Below are 21147 nucleotides of genomic sequence, written 5' to 3'. Positions count from 1 at the left end.
TTCTGGTGGCGACAGCCATGCTGCTCCCCTTTGGCCCTTGGCCCCTGAGCTCTGGGGCTGGTTGCATCGTGATCTCTCAGGGGGCAGCACTTACATTTTCATTTGTGCCTGGGTTATTAAGTAGGTGTACTCTTTTTTTTAAAATATTTATTTATTTGGCTGCGCCGGGTCTTAGTTGCAGCACACGGGATCTTCGTCGCAGCACGCAGCATCCTTTTAGTTGTGGCATGTGGGATCTTTAGTTGCGGCATGTGGTGGGTGTACTCTTATCCATCCTGTAATCTTTCTGTTACTGTTGATTCTTAGATGGTGGTCACAGATGTGTATAATCACCGGTTCCACAAAATTTTCCAAATGGATGAAGGTTTAAACCACATCATGCCTCGGGATGACATTTTCGTGTGAGTACTCAGTGGTTTCTGCTGCAGGGTCAAAGGAAACATTCTAGAGGCTTTGCCAGTGTCTGTCAGTGTCTCCAGAGCAGAAGATCTGGCAGTTGGTGCTCATGTGGATTTGCCCCAACCCCTGGGTGCAAGAGGTGGATGTTCAGGGAATTTTGGGTAGCCATCAGTGCTAAGTGCCTACTGGCACTTCAGAGCTAGACATTCCAGATAACTCTCCTCAGCATGAACAAGGCTTTTGTCAACAGTTGCTACCTGTTAAGAAGGCCTGTTCAGTGGTTCTGCAGATGGTCCTGCTATCAGAAATGCTTTTCTCAAGAAGAGTCACAGCTTTGTGAGGGGCCACGGGAAGACAGGAGAAGGGACTCAGTACAGGGAGGGTCTCGTCCTTTCTCCCAGCCACAGGTAGTGGCGTCTCAGGCAGGTTCCATCCCAGATGACAGGGAAGGTTGATTTAAGCAGCCTTTTCCAGCGCTAACATCTGCAAGCTCTGAGACTCGGTTTTCTCATCCCTGTGGGGACAGTACACTCCAACTGCAGCTTGTCTCCTCGGCCCCTCCCAAATCCTCTTGCTTCAAGGCTGCTTTGTGTGATTGTGTGTGTGTCCCTCTTCCAGGTTGGGGTAGGGTGGGGGGGGTGGAGTGTGAGCTTGCCTGAGCTCCCAGCAGCCTCTTGCTCAGGGAGGCTTGCGTGTGGAGCACACCCATGTTGTCCCTCCCTCATTCCCTCTCAGCCAGAAACTTGCCTCTGCCGAGAAAGGTTTTTAGGATTTTGTTTTGGTTTTTGGTTTTGGCTGAGGAATGCAGTACACAAAGGAGGCATTTCCTTCACTTTACATTTTTGTGGCCAATGACTTCTAGGTCACTCTAAAAGGAAGAATTCTTAACCACACCCAAGATCCTAGTTCTGTTCACACTTGCATAGGCTGCCTCCCCACTCTCAGCCATGTTCCCTTACTTTACTAATGGAGGGTGCCAAGGCATATGCTGGGCCACAGGGCTGGGACTGTCCACTTCATACCCCAAGACCTTAACACAGTCTCCCTCACTTCTGGAAACTAGTGCTCGCAGATACCTGCGCTGAGAAGACCTGGGACATCACCTTGTGGGGAGGTTGGCAAACCACCAACGGAGGATTCTTCAGAGGGCTTGAGGGCCAGCCAGTTGGAAAGCAAATTGTTTTATGATGAATTGATAATTGTCTTATGAAAACACAATTGTAGCATCTAATACTTTTTGTGCATGTGACGTACTGTGCTACTGAGTTACTTAATCCTCACCACTACACTGGAAGGTGGGTGATCCCATTGTCCACTGGATAAACAGACTTAGAAATTAAGGCACTTGACCTGGTTACAGCAGCCAGAAAGTGACAATGATGGATCTGGAACCTGGGCGAGCCTCACTCCAAGGCTTGGTTCTTGACCATTATGCTGGACACCAGGGTCCTTACCCTAGAGCATACCTTGGACGTTTTTGTGAGTTTTTCTTTGAACTCTTTCTGCATATACTATAGTCAGGACTGTTTGCCAGCCATGTGGGGGGGGAGAGAGAGAGAGAGAGAGAGAGAGAGAGAGAGAGAGAGAGAGAGAGAGAGAGAGAGAGTGAGTGTGTGTGTGTGTGTGTGTGTGTGTGTTTATAGTTTTCAAAAATTGAATCAGTAAGTTTGTGTCTCCCCCTATAGGAAGAGGGAAAGACTACAGTCGGTTGCCAGCAATTTTGGTAACATCTGTTCCGGGATAAAACATCTATAAATCTCCTCAATCCCATGTATTCACTAAGTAAGACACATTTTTCAAAATCATTGATTTGTATTTAGCAGTTTCTTTGGTTATCTCTGATTTTTAAAAAAAATTTAATATTCTTTTACTTCAATGTTTTTGAAGATAGATGGCAAACAGTTTTATAAATTTGCTTCCTCATTTGAAATAAAGAGTCTTTGGCTTATATTCTAGGTATACGTCGCTGTACAGTATTTGGTTTTACTAAAGGGCAGGGCATTGAGAATGCCTTTTTCTAAAAGTTAAGCTCCTTGATGGGTGACAAAAGGTGAACTTAGTGGCTGGGCCCCCCCTGTGTGCCTTTGTGTCTGAAGTGATGGTCTGGATGATAGGTGTCATCTGTGTTGAGTCCCAATTGAAGGACCACAGAGTTTGAGGCCATGGTTGGGGGAAGGAGGATCACATTAGCCCCAGGTCCTGGGTTGTGTAGGTTCACCTTGTGTTAACAGTTGACTCTCTTTGGGATTCCTGACCCATCCTCTAGCATCGTCTTGGAAATGGTTTTTCCACCTTTTGTACTGAAGTGTGCTCTGTCCTAGTAACCGTAGTCCTGGCCACCATGTAGCTGCAGCTCAGATCTCTGTCTCTCACAGAGACCTGCCGCTGAAGTTGCTCTCTTGTGTGATTGACACAGGTACGAGGTCTGCAGCACTTCCACAGACGGCTCTGAATGTGTCACGCTTCCAGTGTACTTCAGGGAAAGGAAATCCAGGCCGTCGAGCACTTCCACTGGGGCAGTGCTATATGGGCAGCCACTGCTGGTTTCTGTCCCCAAGTACAAGCTCACCCTCGAGTCTTTGTACCAGGCTGTTTGTGAGCGTATCAGGTTGGTGGTAGGAATGTGATTTGCTTGTTATCTAAAATAAGATAGGGCCTAGTAAGAGTGACTGCCCCCTGCAGAGTGCCAATGTTGACCCCGTGTGCTCACTTCTGTTAGAAATGTAGTTGTGTCGGCCCCTGGGAGGGCCAGAGCAGGTGCTATTGGGACAGAACATCTGGCACATCTGAAGCACCATGACAGTGAACACCTAAGCCTCTTCTAGTTCCTGGAATCATGTCTTCACACCTGTCAGTCACCTGCTTGAGGGAGTATAGTGCTTTAATGGCATTTTGTATTTGAATGTAATTTCTGAACTACTACACTATCATTCTGAACCTGATAATTAACATTACTGGGAAATATTTTTTTAAATGATGGTGCCACGCATCGTTTATCAGAGATTTGAAACAGACTTTCTCAGAGTCTGTTCAGTGCCCTGGTAGTTAAACTTCTTATCTCATAGGTTCCTCTCAATTTCTTGAAGTGTTAAGCCATCACATGAATTTTAAGGCCCTTTTATTTACGTAAATTGCTTTGTGAATAGCTGAATATATAAATTAGGAACTACTTCACGCTGAGTAGTGGAGAAAAATAGGTAAAGGATACAACTAACAAACAATTTCTTTCTTCTTTTCAAGCCGCTATATAAAACAACCTTTGCCTGATGAGTCTGGCAGCTCGCCCTTGGAGCTGGGGTCCTGCAATGGCTCCAGGGGCAGCTGTGAAGGTGAGCGTACCCCACACCGTGGGGCTGTCACTGACCAAATCCCTCCCAACTTCCCTCTTCTTCCAAAGGTGTTGTATACATGGGTGAGGGAGGCTCTGAGGCGGGGTTGGGGGCTCTGCCTAGAGAGCAGACCTGGAAGCCCTGTCTGCACCACTTCACTCTGCCAGAGCCCATTGTCCAACTTTGACACCTCGTGTAATCTTAGGCGTGGAAGCTGGGTTTCACCTCAGGGAGACTAAGCATAATAGGACTGAGTGACTTGCCCAAGGTCATGTAGCAGAGTCAGGATTTGATTCTGACCCGTTGGGATTGCTGAGTACACTTGGCTGCCTTCACAACCTGGCTTGTGTCTGTAGAGCTTTTGTCTTGGCCCTTACCCATCACCATGGTCCAGCAGCCGCCCCTGGGGAGGACAGATGTCCTGCCCAGCCAGTCAGAAGGCAGAGACACGTTCTCTTGGCCTTTCTTTCTTTCTACCCAGGAAGCCACAGGTGGTAGCTGGCTCTGGACAGCTCCTGATATCGGAGTGAGGAGCCACAGTTGGAAAAGCAGTAGGATGGACTTGTTGCAAGAAACCCAGAGCCCTCACCATCCTTCTGTGGCCTAGTGCTCACAAGCCCATCTGTGACCATGGAGCTGTGTCTAACGTGCACTGTGGCTGTCATCCTTCTTTTGGGGGCCTGCGTGACTGACTAGGTGGCTTTATTCCTATAAAACCAGAAATATCCTCCAGTTCTTACGCTTTGTGAATAGCTGAATATATATTCCCAGTTGAAAATTCAAATGCCCAGATTTCTGCAAGACATGCCTGGTCCTGGAAAGTGAAAATTGACATTAAAAATAATGACCAGGGGCTTCCCTGGTGGCGCAGTGGTTGAGAGTCTGCCTGCCGATGCAGGGGACACGGGTTCGTGCCCTGGTCCGGGAAGATCCCACATTCCGCGAGCGGCTAGGCCCATGAGCCATGGCCTCTGAGCCTGCGCATCCGGAGCCTGTGCTCCGCAACAGGAGAGGCCACAACACTGAGAGGCCCGCGTACCTCAAAAAAAAATAAAATAAAAAAATAATGACCAGAAGGCTCTGTCCTGAAGGGATATTCCAAATTGTTGGTATTTTAGGTTGAGTATTTATTATAGTTGTACTCCTGTTCTTGCCCAGAATATCACGTTCTCCTCCCACGAGGGATGAACAGGAGTGTATTTTGTGCACAGTTCCCACAAGCAGACATGTTGGAGCTGTAATGGTAGTCTCTGAGCAGACCTTGGGTGACCTGTGGGTTCTTAGTGCTCTGGAACTTGAGGCACTGCGATTCCCAGCTTGAGGTGTGGGGCAGACCTCAAAAAGTCACTTCATCTCTCTTAACCTTGGTTTACCTATCTGCAAAATGGGATGATGATAACAGCTTCACAGAGTTGAGGTTACTGTTTAATGAGATAGTGTGGTTAGAGTATCTGGCACATAATAGATGCTCAGTTAATAACAGCATCATGTCAGTATTTGCTATTTTACAATTAGCCTAGTTTCTTAGACATTCCATCTGTCAGTCTCTTGTTCAGTCTCTTGTTCTCACTGCCTTCTTTTGAATTCCATAAGTGAGCCTTGGTGCATAGACTTCAAATCTTGTTTAATGTTGAAATAATTCTAACCTCTTTACTGCCATGGCTCCTTGTTAGGCCTGTGGTGGCTGTCTCCTGCTGATTCTCTGAGTGTCTTGGGCAGGGCAATGTTTCACTTGCCAGTCTGAGAGCAGAGCAGGCTTACCTGGGCGTAAAAGGGGCAGTACCACTGCTTCAGGAGTGAAGTGAGCTAATTGAGAAAGGAACCTCTGTGAGAGCTGAGGCTGGCAGTCTTATGCACACTGGCTGTTTCAGAGTCCTGCTCATGGGGACTCATGTCACACTGTCATCCATGGCTGTGATGTTCCTGTGGCCTGACAGGAAACTGTGCTGCATTGTCCTGGGCCCAACTTGTCCTTCCTCGTGACAACTCCTGAGACACAGTCTTTGAAAGAGGATTTTTTTTTTTTAAACTTATTTTTTGGCTGCATTGGGTCTTCATTGCTGCGCATGGGCTTTCTCTAGTTGCAGCGAGCGGGTGCTACTCTTCGTTGCAGTGTGCATGCTTTTCATTGCGGTGGCTTCTCTTGTTGCGGAGCACAGGCTCTAGAGCGCAGGCTTAGTAGTTGTGGCGCACAAGCTTAGTTGCTCCGTGACATGTGGGATCTTCCCGGACCAGGGCTCGAACCTGTGTCCCTTGCATTAGCAGGTGGATTCTTAACCACTGTGCCATCAGGGAAGTCCCTGAAAGATGATTCTTATGTAGAATATACATCTTCCTTTCCTCAGTTTCCATTTCTATTGCTATTTCCCCAAATATATAAACTTCATATTTTGAATCTTCCCCCGTTACTTTTTTTTTTTGGCTGCGCCATGCACCTTGTGGGATCTTAGTTCCCCGACCAGATATTGAACCTGGGCCCCCGGCAGTGGAAGCACAAAGTCCTGACCACTGGACTGCCAGGGAATTCCCTTCCCCTGTTACTTTTACATCACCTTTTGGAGTTGTCCCCATCTTTGTTGAAATTACTTATTTGATACCTTAACTTTCCCCTTTGACTGCCCAACAACAAAAATTATGATGAGCATGATCATGGATTTTTTTTATTGCAGCCACATATACCAACCAGTTCTCTGGAAACACCTGGGAAATTTACTCATCACCATATGTCTCTAGAATGCCTCTTTAAATTTCTTTTTTTAATATAAATTTATTTTATTTATTTATTTATTTATTTTTGGCTGCATTGGGTCTTTGCTGCTGCATGCAGGCTTTCTCTAGTTGCGGCGAGCGGGGGCTACTCTTTGTTGCAGTGCATAGGCTTCTCATTGCACTGGCTTCTCTTGTTGCGGAGCATGGGCTCTAGGCACACGGGCTTCAGTAGTTGTGGCACACAGGCTCAGTAGTTGTGGCGCACAGGCTTAGTTGCTCTGTGGCATGTGGGATCTTCCCGGACCAGGGATCAAATCCGTGTCCCCTGCATTGGCAGGCGGATTCTTAACCACTGTGCCACCAGGGAAGTCCCTAGAATGCCTCTTAAAACTTTTTTTTTTTCCCCTGGTTGCATGGCTTGCAGGATCTTAGTTCCCCAGCCAGGGATTGAAGCCAGGTCCATGGCAGTGAAAGCTCTGAGTCCTAACCACTGGACTGCCAGGGAACTCCCCCCTCTTCAAACTCTTGAAACTCAGCAATCTCAAATGAATAAAGAGAAAAAAGGAGGGGGGGATCCTGTGTGCTGTGTTCCTTGGGGCCCATCATGGTGCCTGCACCTGAGAGACATGCAGTAAACACTTGTTGAAGGGACAGTCATCATGTTTCTTGTGGAGGAACTGAAGACCTTTACTTAGTATTTGTGTTCATTATCATATTTAAAGTTTTACTTTTAAATTGTTTCTTACCAGCCGATCTTCTTGAGTATTGAGTATGGGTTTAATTTTGGTCCTTTTCTCTCTGTGTGCCTAATGATCAAGTTGAAAGAGTCAGACTATGTGTGATGAAGCCCAGTAAAGTACCAAGTGGTGAGGGCCCCAAATTTAGGGCTGGCAGGACTGCTGACTCACTTTTACCTTCTGGTGACTCCTTGAACCTCTCTGGGCCTCTCTGTCCTCATTGTGGAATAGCTGTGCCCACTTGCCTGCTTACCAGGTTGTGGGGGTGTCACATGTGAATTTAAGTGCCTTGTAGATGCAAAGGGGTGGATGTAGTTTGACACACATCAAATGAATCTGGAAGGAAGCACCACAGTTAGGTATGAAATAAAAATTGCAGCATTGAAATGGTGGCAAATTACATACATGTTATTTTTCATTTGTATGCTAGGAGAAGACGAAGAAGAAATGGAGCATCAGGAAGAAGGCAGAGAGCAGCTTTCAGAAACAGAGGACAGTGGGGAGGATGAGCTGGGAAGTGACCATGGCGAGACCACCCAAAAGAAGCTCAAAGGCCGACCCTGCCCAAAAAGGCTTTTTACCTTCTGCCTTGTGAACTCCTATGGCACAGCCGACCTAAATTCCCTTGCAGCTGATGGGAAACTGCTTAAACTCAACTGTAAGCACTTTCTCTGACCTTTCAAACTGGGCTTTTGGGGACTTAGGATCTATTGGAAAATCCTTGCACTTAGCACTTACTGACTGCACTGAGCTTTCATCATCTCATAGTGTGGCTCCAGGAACAGACACTTGTGTGATCCTTGGCTTAAAGCTCCCTAAAGACTGTTTCAGAGACATGACACCCCTCTGCACTTTCCCTTGGCCTTCTTGTCAGGCTTTTCTCTTCCGTCCTTGATGACTTCAGAAGGAAACGAGCTCTCCCTCCACTCCCACCATCCTTCAGGACTTTTGTTCCGGTTGATAACACTTCTTGTGGCCCTCCTAGGTGGCAGCATTTCCCCAAACTTATGAGAATAAATGCGTATTTCTTTTGTTCCATGAGAATACTCATGAAATGTGACCCATCTAGAGAATGGTCATGGATTTCACAGGCTGTTACCTGGAGCCTATAATGGGGACTGCTGTACAGATGGGAAGGGGCATCCACACGGGATGTGTGTTGTGCGTGAAAAGCAACATGTGGACAGTGAAGATGCCTACCCTGGGTCGGGAGGGGAGCTGCAAAAGCATCTCTTGTGTCTTTTTGCTTCCTTCATTGGAGAAGAGTTTTGCTAGATGTCCTCTAGTTTGCTAGCTTGCTTCTCTTTTTAAATAATTACCTAAAAAGAGTTTTTAAAACAGCTTTATTGAGATGGTTTTGGATCTCTCTTGCCTTTTTGCAGCTCCATTCCCTCCATGTGGCTTCTTGTCTTTAGTGTAATGCCTTGCAAATTCTAGCTCCCTTCTTTTTTTGTCTTTGATTTATTTATTTGAATTTATTTATTTTTGGCTGCTTTGGGTCTTCATTGCTGTGTGCGGGCTTTCTCTAGTTGCAGTGAACAGGGGCTACTCTTCGTTGTGGTACGTGGGCTTCTCATTGCGGTGGCTTCTCTTGTTGCGGAGCATGGGCTCCAGTAGTTGTGGCACAAGGGCTCAGTAGTTGTGGCTCACAGGCCCTAGAGTGCAGGCTCAGTAGTTGTGGCACACAGGCTTAGTAGCTCCACAGCATGTGGGATCTTCCTGGACCAGGGCTCAAACCCGTGTCCCCTGCATTGGCAGGCAGATTCTTAACCACTGTGACACCAGGGGAAGTCCCTAGCCCCATTCTTGAACACTGATCTTTGACTCCTCAATCAGTCTTTTGTTCTCCTCCCCTGCCCCCCCCCCACTATGGCCCGGAAAATGCCTCCAGGCGATAAGCTGGGGCCATGTAGGCATCACCTTATTTTTTGCCTTCTCTCAGGGATCTCACTCTTGCTCTGCCTAATAGTCAGTGTCTGAAAACAGTTGTTTCCTCTATTTTGTCAGGTTTTCTTGTGGTTTAAGGCAAGAGGAGAAATCTGGCCACTGTTACTCCATCTTGACCTGTACCCTTTCAGAATTCTATGTAGTTAGTGCCTTTAAAGTGTGTAGCATTGAGGAAATCTTTGCCAAAGGATTTGGGGGCCCAGGGATTCAGAGTTGGCTGGCTCAAGGCAGAGCATCGCTCTTGGCAATGGCTGTTGATGGGTGAGCAGGTGTTGATGGTGTAGCCTGAGTGTGGTCCTTCTCACTCTTGTCACCTGAGGAGCCTCTCCTGTTGCTGGCCATTCAGTAGTGAGTGACACTTTGGTCCTCCTCCACAGCTCGATCCACACTAGCCATCGATTGGGATAGTGAGACCCGGAGCCGTTATTACGATGAGCAGGAATCTGAGGTAGGTCACTCGGCATTCTTGGTCAGGGGTATGTGCTGGTTTCTGCTTCGGGTGGGTCTCTCTCACCAGTTCCCCAGCAGTTTAGCAAGGTATGTTTTAGACCGAGAATGAAAAGCACTTAAAGATTTTGTCATTTTATGTTCAGGGGCTGCAGAAAGTACATTAGATTCCAGGCGTGAGAGCTCGTGAGGTTGTGGCTAAGCCTGGTAAGATTTTGTTTCCTCAGCAGACCTCAGCATTTTGTTCCTCACAGACCTACGAGAAGCACGTCAGCATGTTGCAGCCTCAGAAGAAAAAGAAGACAGCAGTGGCCCTGAGAGACTGCATCGAGCTCTTCACTACCATGGAGACCCTTGGGGAGCATGACCCCTGGTATGCAGCTCCCACCTCTGGGCAGGGGCACCCAGGTACCCTGGGACTGAGATCTGCTGGGGCCATCTATGTACACAAAAACCCTTTGTATTTGGATGTGTCACTTTTTTACATGGCTGACCCTACAACACAGGTTTTTCTGTGTGAATTGTGTTTTCCAGACTAGGACAGCCATCACTCTCTTTTAGAAGGTGGCTTAGAGACCTCCCTGCCCAGAAGCAGTCATGCTGAGTACAAGAAAGGATGTTATGGGATTGCCTCCATGCTTGAGAGCCCAGGTGGCACTGGCCCCCTGCCTCCCCACTAAGTGGAGGTTTCTCTTTTCAGGTACTGTCCCAACTGTAAGAAGCATCAACAGGCCACAAAGAAGTTTGACCTGTGGTCCTTGCCGAAGATTCTGGTGGTCCACCTCAAACGTTTCTCCTACAATAGATACTGGAGGGACAAACTTGATACAGTTGTGGAATTCCCAGTCAGGTGGGTCCCTGGGCTGCACTGTTATTTTTGGGAAAATTAAAAAACAGGCAGACAATCTGGGCACTGATTGGCAGAGTGTTTTGCTGCCAAAGACTTTTCTGTGGTAAGGTGTGTGTGTTGCTAGGCTCTGAGAAGTTGCTTTGGCTCACTTCCCCTCCGTGTCTGTAGGGAAAGGACTCTCCAGTAGAAGCACTTCCTCTCTCGAGTCCCTTACGCAGCCTAACTGAACTGGTCTTCCCATCTGTCATTGGTCCCAGGGAGCCCAGGCTCAGTAGAGCAGCACAAGGACATGCTGTACCTCGTTAATGCAGGGGCACAAGGAACCAGAGAGTAATCTGCTGGGGAGAGTTGGATTTTTGGGGGTGCAGATCCACCACAGTCCTGTCCCTGGGGCAGGGACTGGGACTGGCTGTCTACTAGTGTCCTCTTAGGCCCCAGGGTACAGAGTATAAGTGACACAGGCAAGTCAGTCAACAAGGTAGGAGTCCCCCCACAATATGCAGATTTAAAAATGCTTTTTGGGGGATGGGGGATGGGTAGATAGTTACATGAAGTATAGACATGTCAACGGGAGGACCTAGGTGGTGGGTGTATACATGTTTGTTGTAAAATTCTTTTTTTCTCTATGTTTGAAATTTTCAAAATAAAACATTAGGGAAAAAAGCTTTTGGGGGCCTGTTTTGGTATTTAGCTTAAATTTTTATGGCACTAATTAGTAATTCTGATAGTAACAGCCATTTTTACAAAGTTGCTGCAGCCCTCGTGTCTGCCCAGAGCCCTTCTTTGACATTTGGTCTCAGCTAAGGCTTCTCTTTTCCAGTCTGAACATGTCAGTGGTCAGAACAAGACCCCAGGGCTCCTTCCGTCTGGACTGTTCATTCGTTCCTTCTGCACTTAGTTTCTGAGGGCCTCCCTGTGTTATAGCCTGTTGCATGAAAGGGGTTGCTGGGTTGCTCTGACTTCTTTCTCTGAGTTTAATGTATTGAAGGGTTATTTTTGTTTTCTTTGCTCAGAGCTCTGAACATGTCTGAGTTTGTCTGTGACCTGTCAGCAAGGCCTTATGTGTACGACCTCATTGCCGTGTCCAATCATTATGGAGCCATGGGGGTTGGCCACTGTAAGTACTGGAATCTGCTTCTTTCTGAGATGTTGAAATGCCCATGGCCAGTCATCTTTCACCAGCCTATCCCTGTGTGCCAGGCATTGCCCTAAGCACTTAACTTACACAGCTCCACGGGCCTCAGGTTGCGGGCTTTTTCCATATTGCTGCCCCTCAATTTTTCTGGTAGGATGGTGGTTCATATTCTTTAATCCAATAATCCACCTCTGGGAAACCTAAGGAAATTACTTGACTTTGGGGAAAAGCTTCATGTGCAAAGATATTCACCTCCTTATAATAGTGAAAAATTAGTATTATTTATAATAGTGGAAAATTAATAATAGCATTGGTGATCAACCATTGGCACTTCTGTCCATCGATTTCATGGAAGAGTACACAGTCATTGCAAAATAAAATTAATAATAACATGAGGAAATACCCATGGTATGTTAAGGGAAAACAGCTACACAAAATTGCATCATTACAGAAAGTAGTATCACAACTACATTGAAACAAAAGACAGAGAAACTATGATAGGAGGGGGGAAAGCCTAGGAGGAGAGAGACCAAAATGTTAATTTTTTCCTTGTTCTACTTTATTTTCCAGAATTTCTATAATGTGTAGGTTTATCTTCACTTTTATACTTTTACTAGTTTATTTTGTTACTTGTTTATGGAAAGGTTTTAGTGATGTTGAAGTGAGGAGCTGGGTTTCCTCATCTTTCTTCTATTGCATCTGCACCATGATAACTGCCACTACACCCAGTGTCAGGACCCCAAGAGATGACACCATGGGAGGTGTCAGTTCCATTTACACTCACAGTGGATTAGGGAACTGCCCTAAACCCCAGTCTTCTCTTCTATACTGATAAGCTTTTTCTGTTGGCCCAACAGTCTGTTCTCCTGCCTCTCCATTCTTACCATATCACCTCTTGCCTTTAGATGGCTGCTCAGTCTCCAACCCTCAGGTCTACATTCCAGGCCATTAGAAGAAGAGGAAAAAAGGGTATGACCTTCCCTTTTAAGCAGATCTCCCAGAAGTCCCCCTCAACTCCTCTACATACATCTCATTGGCTATCACTTGGTCACAGGGCTACCATCTAGCTGTAGGAGAGGATGGGAAATAAAAATGTGCCTGGTTGAAAATTGGGGCTCTACTGGAGTGGCTATTAGCGATCTCTGATCATATCATATCCTGCAGCACTTACTCTTCTCTTACTTTTTTCTCCCCAAAGTAATTTCACTATCTATATTCATGCATACTGGACACATGTGTTCATTTTTAACTTCCATTTTAGCATCTAAACACTGCTAGGGCAGATTACTTAGCCTCTTTATGCTTCAGTTTCCTCATCCAGGTTAGGCTTCAGTTTCCTCATCCAGGTTAGGCTGGTTATATGCAGGTCCACATTGGGTCCACAGTTGGAACGCCACGATTGAGAGCCACCATTGCTATTGTTATGCCAAGCACGGACAGCGGGGACACGCCCTTGGCACCTTCTCTGTCACTTTGTCCCATGTCGTCCACCACCACTTGGTGCAGTAGGCACTGCAGTGAGTAATGGTTAAACAGCTTAAAAAAAACCAGCTTGCCGAAGCCACACAGCAGGTTGAGACTGGAAACCAAATCTCCATCAGATTCTGTTGTTTCTGAGAGTCTGGGTGGAGCAGGAATTGGGTATTGCTGCTGGGATTCCTGTTGTAAACACATCCTGCTTCGAAATAGTGTAAAATCAAAACTGGAAGTGTTGTCTGTGGGAAATGCTTGCCCGGTGTGGGGAAATGCTTGGCCCGGTGTGAGGAATTGTTATCCAGCCGCAGATTCTTGACTCACAGTTTCGAAGGCAGATATATTTAAGTTTTCTTGTTCACATCCCAGCTTTGCAAACCCAAATACCCAATGTGTCCCTCTCTGGGATTATCCCACAGGCTCCAGAGGCAGTGAGAGGCAGTAGTAGCCAACCATCTGCCTGGATGAAGTGGGGGAGTTTGACTTGGCATGTTTTTGAGAACTGTTGTTTTGTTTAAATCTTAAAGTATCAGCTCCTTTTAAGTATCCCCTAACTCTGGGTTATTGCTCATAGCCATCCTGAAGATTGACACTGGATTCCTCTATTTTTTGGATTAGTTTTCCAAAATTACAGTTTAAAGCCTTGGTCCCCAGCGGCTCCATTTTTACCCTTTTAGTGCCTTTTTGAGAAGGAACAGATTTTTTTTTTTAACATCTTTATTGGAGTATAATTGCTTTACAATGGTATGTTAGTTTCTGCTTTATAACAAAGTGAATCAGATATACATATACATACATCCCCATATCTCTTCCCTCTTGCGCCTCCCTCCCTCCCACCCTCCCTAGGAACAGGGTTTTTTTTAAAGGCTGAGTTATCTTTTGGTTGTTAGGACACAACCTATAAATTACTTTTAATTTCAGACTCTGTTTGTTTCATGTTTTGGAATTGTGTTGCTGTTGAGTGCCACTGTAATGAGCTAGCCACATTAGCTCTCTTGGTGACCGGCTAGAGTATTCTCTTGCTTTGGCAGACACTGCGTACGCGAAGAATAAACTGAATGGGAAATGGTATTACTTTGATGATAGCAGTGTGTCCCTGGCCTCCGAGGATCAAATAGTGGTGAGTAGGCCCTAATACCTGGTTCCCACTCTTACCTTTAGGGATTAGAGCTGGGAAAAGTCTTCCGGGCTAGTTGGTTATTTAGTCATCCTGCTGGGACAGTGGAAGCAAGGTGTGGTAGAGAAAGAGTTGGCTGCCATTCCTTATGGGACCCTTCCTAAATGAGATGCTCATCTCTCCTCGGGGTCTGTCACAAGGCCTTTCCCCACTCCCTGGGGAGGGTCAGCATGAGCCAGCCTCAGGTAGAAGGGTTTTCACAGTCACTTCAGTGTGTGGCTGCACAGGGCAAGACGGCGGATCCCTGAGAGTGGTGTGTTTTGAACAGAGAGAAAAGCTGTGGGGGAATGGGTGATTTTTCCAACCAGTGAATGGATGTTGCCCCTCTTGTGTTTTAGACGAAAGCAGCTTATGTGCTGTTTTACCAGCGGCGAGATGATGAGTTGTATAAGACGACTTCACTCAGTTTTCCTGGATCCTTTGATGGAGGGACGAGACCAGGCAGCTTACAGCAGGGCATGGGGGATGATGAGACTTGCAGCATGGACACCAACTGATGCTGCCTCAGTGACGCTGCACCACAGCACCGGTGCAGTCCCTCAGGAGAACACCTTTGACACTGAAGACTTGCTAGTGTTCTGTCTAAAAACCGGATGAGGAACTTCTTTCTTTTATGAGAAAAAAAAAAAAAAAAGGGTTATGTTAGGAGGCTGAATTATTTTTCTTTTTATACAGGTGGTGAGAAATTTCTGTAAAACCTCGTGGAGCTGCAAAGTAGGGGTCGGGAGGGGGGGCACATAATGGAATATGTCTGATGGATTCCAGAGAACGGAGAGGAACACACTGTCATTGAGTTTGGTGTGGCCATGAAGACCTGCCACAGGCTGGTGAATGATTACTGTTCCCCCCAGTAGTCTGCCCACAGTAAATGAAGCCTCGACTAAATGATGTCATCCCCTTCTCCCTTGCTGTGCACTGAGATGGGTTTATAATACCCTAAAAATTAGCCACCAAAGCCCATTTCTGTTTCCCTTTGTGTCATCTTGGAATATCCAGCTTTCTTCTCCCTAATGAAATGAAGATGCTTGGTGTTGGGGTTTCCTGCCCCTCCGTCTCCTGTGGAACCTAGCAGTTCTGTTATGTACCCCAGCATCCTTGATGAATTGATACCCCTCTGGCACTTTTATTAGATATCACTTGGAAGTTGGTACACTAAACCGCTGGGTACTGGGTCGCGTCCAGTCGTTTCTCTCCCTGTTGGCTCGAGAATGGGAACCTTCCTGGGCTTGGGAAGGGCTCCCATTCTCGCTGCTGACTTCGGTTAGAAGTGAGATCCCCGCCCCTCCAGACGGTTTTCTTTCGGCGGTCTGGCCTCCGCATGCCTGCCCGGCCGCACTCCCAGGGCCGTTGTCTTTGTCGCGGGGAGGCCTGAGACCACTGTCCCCTCCGTGCGTGGGGCCCTTGCTCCCCCTTGCGTTGGTTCAGAGAACAAGGTCATCTGGGCTTTTCTTGTCTGACCTTTGACCTGAGCCGTGGGGGTTGGGTCTGTCAGTCGCGGGCACACGCGATCGATGAGGACGTGCGCGACGACCGTTGGTAGGGGCGGTGGTGCGGGAGCGCCGGCTGCTCGGTGAGGACCCGGCTGTGGGTCTCCGCTCGGGGGCTGGCCGCTGGGTGGGGCCGGGCCGGAGCCTGCGACCGAAGGGGCTGCGGGCTGGGATGAGGGGCCCGAAGCCAGGGGAGGGGGAGTGGTTCCGGCTCCACTGCCGGTTCCTCCCTCCCGGAGAACCGCGGGCCGCACCTGACCCCACGGAGGAAAAAGCGCCGGGAGTGGGGGTTTCCCTGCTCTCCGACCCATGGTGTGGGTCAAACTTAAGGAAATTGTGGCAAATACTCCATTTGGGGGTGGTTTACAACCTCATCTGTAACATTATTTTCACGTTGCTGTGTGCATTTCCAGTGTATTGTATAATAAAGACATGGTCGCTTTTAGGGGAGATGTCTGAGAAACTGAGAAGATGCAGAAAGGAGCTGACTGCAGCCATTGACCGGGCCTTTGAAGGACTCAGTCATTCCCAGGAGTGCTCAGGCATGCAGAGGCAGGAGCTGGACGCTGCGCCGCTTTCTTTCCCCTTCCCCATGCACAGGCTCCTCTGCAGGAGGCACCCGCTGGCAGCCTGCTCCTCTGCGGCTCCTTTCTCTCCTGTCCCGTTTGCTCCTGGGAATGAGAGCCCTGCCTTTGCACCAAACCACGAACCCGTGAGTGCAAAGACACGTGCTCTATGCCCCAAAAGAAAACCTCTGACCAGCAAGGAAAACATATCGATGCATTCCTCGATTTTGGCACCTGAAAGACAGTTTTGGAGAGCGGCAGGAGATGGGGAGAACTGGAGAAAAGACAGTCTAAGGTGATTCCAATCTGAATAGTTTAATAGCTATAATTAGGGTTATCTCATATCTGAAAAAATTGTTGAAAATCCTAAATTGAATCCATAACACTACTCTTGCCTCCCCTCTGAAGCTCTAAGACTTTATTTGGAAAGTTTGTAAACGTTCTTCAGAAAGAGAGAGAGAGAGTGTGTGAGTGTGTGTGTGTGTGTGTGTGTGTGTGTGTGTGTGTGTGTGTGTGTGTGTTTGGTTTGAGGGGGTGAGGGGTCTTGGATGTCTAACCAGTGTGTGTGTGTGTGTGTGTGTGTGTGTGTGTGTGTGTGTGTGTGTGTGTGTGTGTTTGGTTTGAGGGGGTGAGGGGTCTTGGATGTCTAACCAGTCATGGAAACCACTGCAGTACCAAAAGGGGTAGTGAATGTTAAAGAACCTAGTTTTAAAAGTCATCTTATTTTTTGTACTGCAGAAACACGTATCTTAATTCCAGTGTTTTTTTCCCCAAACTGGGGAGAGGTGGATCAATGGCTGGGCCCTGACTTCACCCTTGCTTCTGCTCCCCTTCCTCACCCCGGAGCTTTTTAGGCTTTCCCTGGGATAAGGTCTTCCCTAGACCTTTTCTTCTCCCAGGTAGCTGCAAACTGCCTCATCCTAGGCACCTTGATTTGAAGCCAGGAGGACCATTTGCGCTGAAACTTCAAGGTTCTGCCATCTTGGTTGCTCTGTAGTCAGAGACTGAAGAAGCCATTTAATCATTTCAGTTCTACAAATATTTGTGCTCATATTCACAAACATTAATGGGCATTATGATGCTTTTAGTCAACTTCACTGATTCAGTGGTTCCCAGTCATCCTCTAATCACAGCATAAATGACAATTTAAAGTACCAGTGTTTGTCTTTAAGATTATCTAACACTGAGTTCCTCTCCAGTATTTTCTTGAAAGAGGATCTAATCCTCCACCTTTTTCTTTTCACCTGGGGGCTGCAGGAAAGATATGGAGAAAGATTTGAAGGTTGAGTCAAACATGCCCCTCAGCAGTTCTAGCCAAGAGGTCACAAAGGATTTGCTTGACATGATCGGTGAGTACAGAGGGCTGGTGCATCCTCTCTCTGGAAGGATAGGTTCTTCACACGGGCCCCTGAGTCAGCAAGCATCTTATAAAAAAAAAAATCCTTATTTCTTTTCCACTGGCTTGTTAGATTTGTTTTGCTCACAGCAGAGAGCCTTCATGGAGCTGATAACCTGGGGGAGTTACACATCAGTCAAGTCATTTCATAAATGTACAGTTAAAGTGAATCCTTGGAGGCCAGGGACAGCAGCCCCTGTTGGTGGATGAGCTTAGATGTGAAGGAAACAGGACATAGGCAGAGATGGGGGTAGGGGTAGAGGAGAGTAGTCCAGCTGGGGGGGGGGGGGCATTAATACAAGATTAGAAGAAAAGTTAGAAGCCAAAAACTCCCCTATAATTCCACCATCCACCACAAAGGCAGCCACTGTTAACACAGTGCTGTATACCCTGTCATAGATACTTTTTCTACACACACATCTGTATATTCTGTGTGTGGACTGTTTTTTTAAAAGCTATTTTATTTTTAGCTTTTTTTTTCTCATTTTTTGGCCACGCCGCACAGCATGTGGGATCTTAGTTCCACGATCAGGGATCGAACCCATGCTCCCTGCACTGGAAGCTCAGAGTCTTAACCGCTGGACCGCCAGGGAAGTCCCAGCAGGCAGCATTTTGATTACCCCAAAGATCCCATTTTTCTCACACTATGTCTTGTGCCCACAGGTCAGGGAGTAGTTTCTTGAGGGCTGGAACAAACACATGCATCTCTGTATCCTCCCACTTAAACCCTCCTTGGAAACCAAGGAGATGGTTGGGGCTCAATAAATACCTGAGCTAGGAAGAGGGACACCAAGCCCACGTTAGAATGTGGCAGCCTGCCAGCCCCGGGGGCAGGAACACCGGCTTTGTAGAGTCCTCGGAAATGGCCGCCCATTTGTGGTTTTTAACTTGTGCCTGAAATGTCTTAAGAAATCTCTCACTGGAATTGTAATGCTGAATGTTTTTATTTTTAAGACCATACAGGCATCCAAACTATTGAAGAATTGGCTGGAAAACTAGAATTTGAAAATGAGTTGAACCGTGTGTGTGGTTGCTGTGAAGATTCGCCCTTCAAGGCGGACGCCTGGGCCCTGCTGGTGGACGAGAGCCCTCAGGAAGCCTCGGATGCAGACCCTGGCAGCCTCAAGCAGGCTTTCTATGATCACAGTATCGTGGAGACTGTTCTGGACTTGGAAGAGGACTACAATTTGCTGACCTCTTTTAAATACCGAATTGAGTAAGGACAGTTGACTTCAGCTTTGATTCTTTACAGCAGGAGTCTGATGTTAGGGCATCTGTGCAGGGCAGTCACAGTTGTCATCAGGGGCCACATTCTTCAGAGGCTTGGCAGAATCTGAATTACCCCAATCTTTTTAACTTCCAGTTGTGTCCCTTCTTGAGCTGAGAGCCCAGTTTGTTTGTTTGTTTAATTCTGTTGCTCTGAAGTGTTTCTTTTTTTTTTCACCTTTTTTTTTTTTTAACATCTTGACTGTTTTATTGATTGATGTTCAATATACCCAGAACCCAAGTCAGGTGCAGGTCTTGGGCCTCTGCTGTGTGTCTCCATGTTCTTTTCCACGGACCCCTGAAAAAGTACGAGGGCTACAACCAGCATGGGCTTTCTGTACCCCTGGGACCAGCCCATCCCAGGCCAGCTCAGCCTGTATGGAGGAACTGGCGTCAAGATGGACCTTGGCCCCAGACCCTCTGCCATATTTGCACATTTTGCACACAAGGCTGCCTGTCCCCTGCATGGGCCTCATGCCCTCTTCGTGTCCAGACCCTCAATCCCTCCATCCTTGCCCCTGCCCAGCTCAAAGCCCTCTGCAAAGGCCTCCTACTTGTGTCAGAGGGGCTGGTAGCATCCCTTATTAGGTTTCCTGGGCTGGAGCCAACCCTCCACCACAGCTTGAGAGAAAGGACATCATCAGAAATTATTTGGACAGATCTCTCAAAACCATGATGTTCTTTCAGGAAACCTAATAAGCTGTTGGGCAAGGTATCATGCCTCCCAGAAGCTGAGTCTCGGAAGTGCCCGCCTCCTAGGCATAGGGGAGTATGGGGGTAAGGAGTCTGGTGCAAAGCTGTTGTAAGACCCAAAACTCAAACCAAGGAGCTGGGAGGAAGTCCCAGGGGCCGAGGACCCCCCACCAGTCCATATTTTAGGCTAGTGATCCAGCATAGGGCAGGCTGCAGAGCTGGCATCACCCCTTTACTACAGGTCTGGAGATTCCTCTGGGCCCCCAGGTAGAGACCTTGCATCTACTCCGTAGCTGTGTGAGACTGGGCACTTGCCTGCCCCTGAGAACTAGCCTCCGGCCACTTCATGGGACAGGCCTCCGCTGGGGGGTAGAGGGCAGGACGGGCTAACCAGAGGCTCCTTCCAAGCCACCGTACACTCACTCCCTGCAGCAGATAATAAACATCACAGATTATGGAATTGGGGTTCACTTTCTATTCCCTGAATAGGAGAGACAGGAGCAAATAAGAAGAAATGCTCACAGCTTCTTGCCTGCCCCACTCTAGGGGGAATGGGGCCATCTGGAGGGAGAGTTGTCAGGCTACTTGATATTCAAAAAACCAGGTCTCCCAACAGTGAGTTCCAAGTAATATGCCTTGATGTGGATACTCTCCCACAGAGGATGTGGGGCTTAATCCTCATCTCCCCCAACCCCTGCCTGTCAGCACCCCTTGAGGGTGAGCTGAACTTAGTGACTCGCTTCCAAGGAATAGAGCTGGGAAAGGGAAAGATAGTAGATTACATGGAGAAGCCTGGCAGACACCACTTAACCAAGTGATGAAGATGAGCACCACTCGTGCTGTCCTGTGCACGTCACCCACCGCTGACAGGATGCGATGAGAAGGGTGCTTCATTTCCATGGTATTCCTACCAAAACCTCCCAGCCCCAATCTAATTGTGAGACAAACATCAGATGAACCCAGTTTGGGGGATATTCTACAGGATACCTGGCCAGTACTCAAGACTGTCAAGGTCATTAAAAACAAGGAAAGACTCAAAATCTGTCACAGAGCAGCGGACACTGAGGAGACACAATGACTAAATGCAGTGCGGTGTCCTGGATTGTGTCCTGGAACAGAGAGGACATTAATGGAAAAACGGATCAAATCTAAATACAGACTCAAGTTTAGTTAATATGGTTATTAGTTTCTTAGTTTTGACAAGTATGCCACAGTTATGCAAGATGTTAACATTAAGAGAAGCTGAGTGAAGGATATATTTGAACTTATTGTCTTTGCAACTTTCCTGTAAATCTGAATTTATTGCAAAATTTAAGATGTATTTATTTGTTTTAAAAATGCAGTTGATCCCAAGTTTGTGAAATGTGTGTATGAGCACACATGCAGAAAATTGTTATGGAGGAACAAGGAGGGTTTAGGTCTTCTTCTTGTCTGTATTTTAAAATTTATCTGCAGCTGACATGTGTCACTTCTGTAGAAAAAAGAAATTAGAGTTGTTTTTTAAAACCCTCATCTTCAACCAGCCATGGGCATCCC

At 47.2% G+C, this 21147-nt stretch overlaps 2 protein-coding genes across 11 annotated transcripts in view; both read left to right on the top strand.

Moving 5' to 3' along the window:
- The window catches only part of USP4 (ubiquitin specific peptidase 4), a 49402-nt gene extending 34314 nt beyond the window's left edge, over positions 1-15088 (top strand). For 3 of the 9 annotated variants that reach the window (XM_019931657.3, XM_019931656.3, XM_019931661.3), the window contains 10 exons: positions 307-401; positions 2816-3007; positions 3640-3728; positions 7605-7832; positions 9499-9569; positions 9823-9941; positions 10269-10418; positions 11432-11535; positions 14058-14146; positions 14542-15088. In XM_019931657.3, the coding sequence (XP_019787216.1) occupies positions 307-401; positions 2816-3007; positions 3640-3728; positions 7605-7832; positions 9499-9569; positions 9823-9941; positions 10269-10418; positions 11432-11535; positions 14058-14146; positions 14542-14700 (1296 nt within the window). In that variant the 3' untranslated portion in view covers positions 14701-15088. The other 6 variants (XM_033864949.2, XM_073787929.1, XM_073787930.1 and 3 more) reach the window with 6 other exon arrangements.
- Positions 14902-19185, top strand: C10H3orf62 (chromosome 10 C3orf62 homolog). 2 transcript variants are annotated; one of them, XM_073787949.1, is made up of 4 exons: positions 14902-15030; positions 16137-16551; positions 17514-17605; positions 18607-19185. In XM_073787949.1, the coding sequence occupies exons 2-4, from the start codon at positions 16142-16144 to the stop codon at positions 18870-18872; spliced, it is 768 nt and encodes a 255-aa protein (XP_073644050.1). In that variant the 5' UTR covers positions 14902-15030; positions 16137-16141; the 3' UTR covers positions 18873-19185. The 2 variants fall into 2 exon arrangements, with proteins under 2 accessions (XP_073644050.1, XP_004319931.2); XM_004319883.4 differs by lacking the exon at positions 14902-15030 and having other exon boundaries at positions 15510-16551.
- The last annotated feature ends 1962 nt before the right edge of the window (positions 19186-21147 follow it).

This window comes from Tursiops truncatus, chromosome 10 (genome assembly GCF_011762595.2).
Source record: "Tursiops truncatus isolate mTurTru1 chromosome 10, mTurTru1.mat.Y, whole genome shotgun sequence".
NCBI lineage: Eukaryota > Metazoa > Chordata > Mammalia > Artiodactyla > Delphinidae > Tursiops > Tursiops truncatus.
The sequence above is the reverse complement of the archived record's forward strand: the minus strand, read 5'-3'. Positions and strand labels throughout refer to the sequence as shown.

Coding starts and splice junctions, on each gene's coding strand:
- C10H3orf62 (XM_004319883.4), top strand. CDS start 15,863: ATGAGGGGCCCGAAGCCAGGGGAGGGGGAGTGGTTCCGGCTCCACTGC. Junction 16,552..17,513: donor TGGAGAAAAGACAGTCTAAG/GTGATTCCAATC, acceptor TGGGGGCTGCAG/GAAAGATATGGAGAAAGATT. Junction 17,606..18,606: donor GGATTTGCTTGACATGATCG/GTGAGTACAGAG, acceptor TTTATTTTTAAG/ACCATACAGGCATCCAAACT.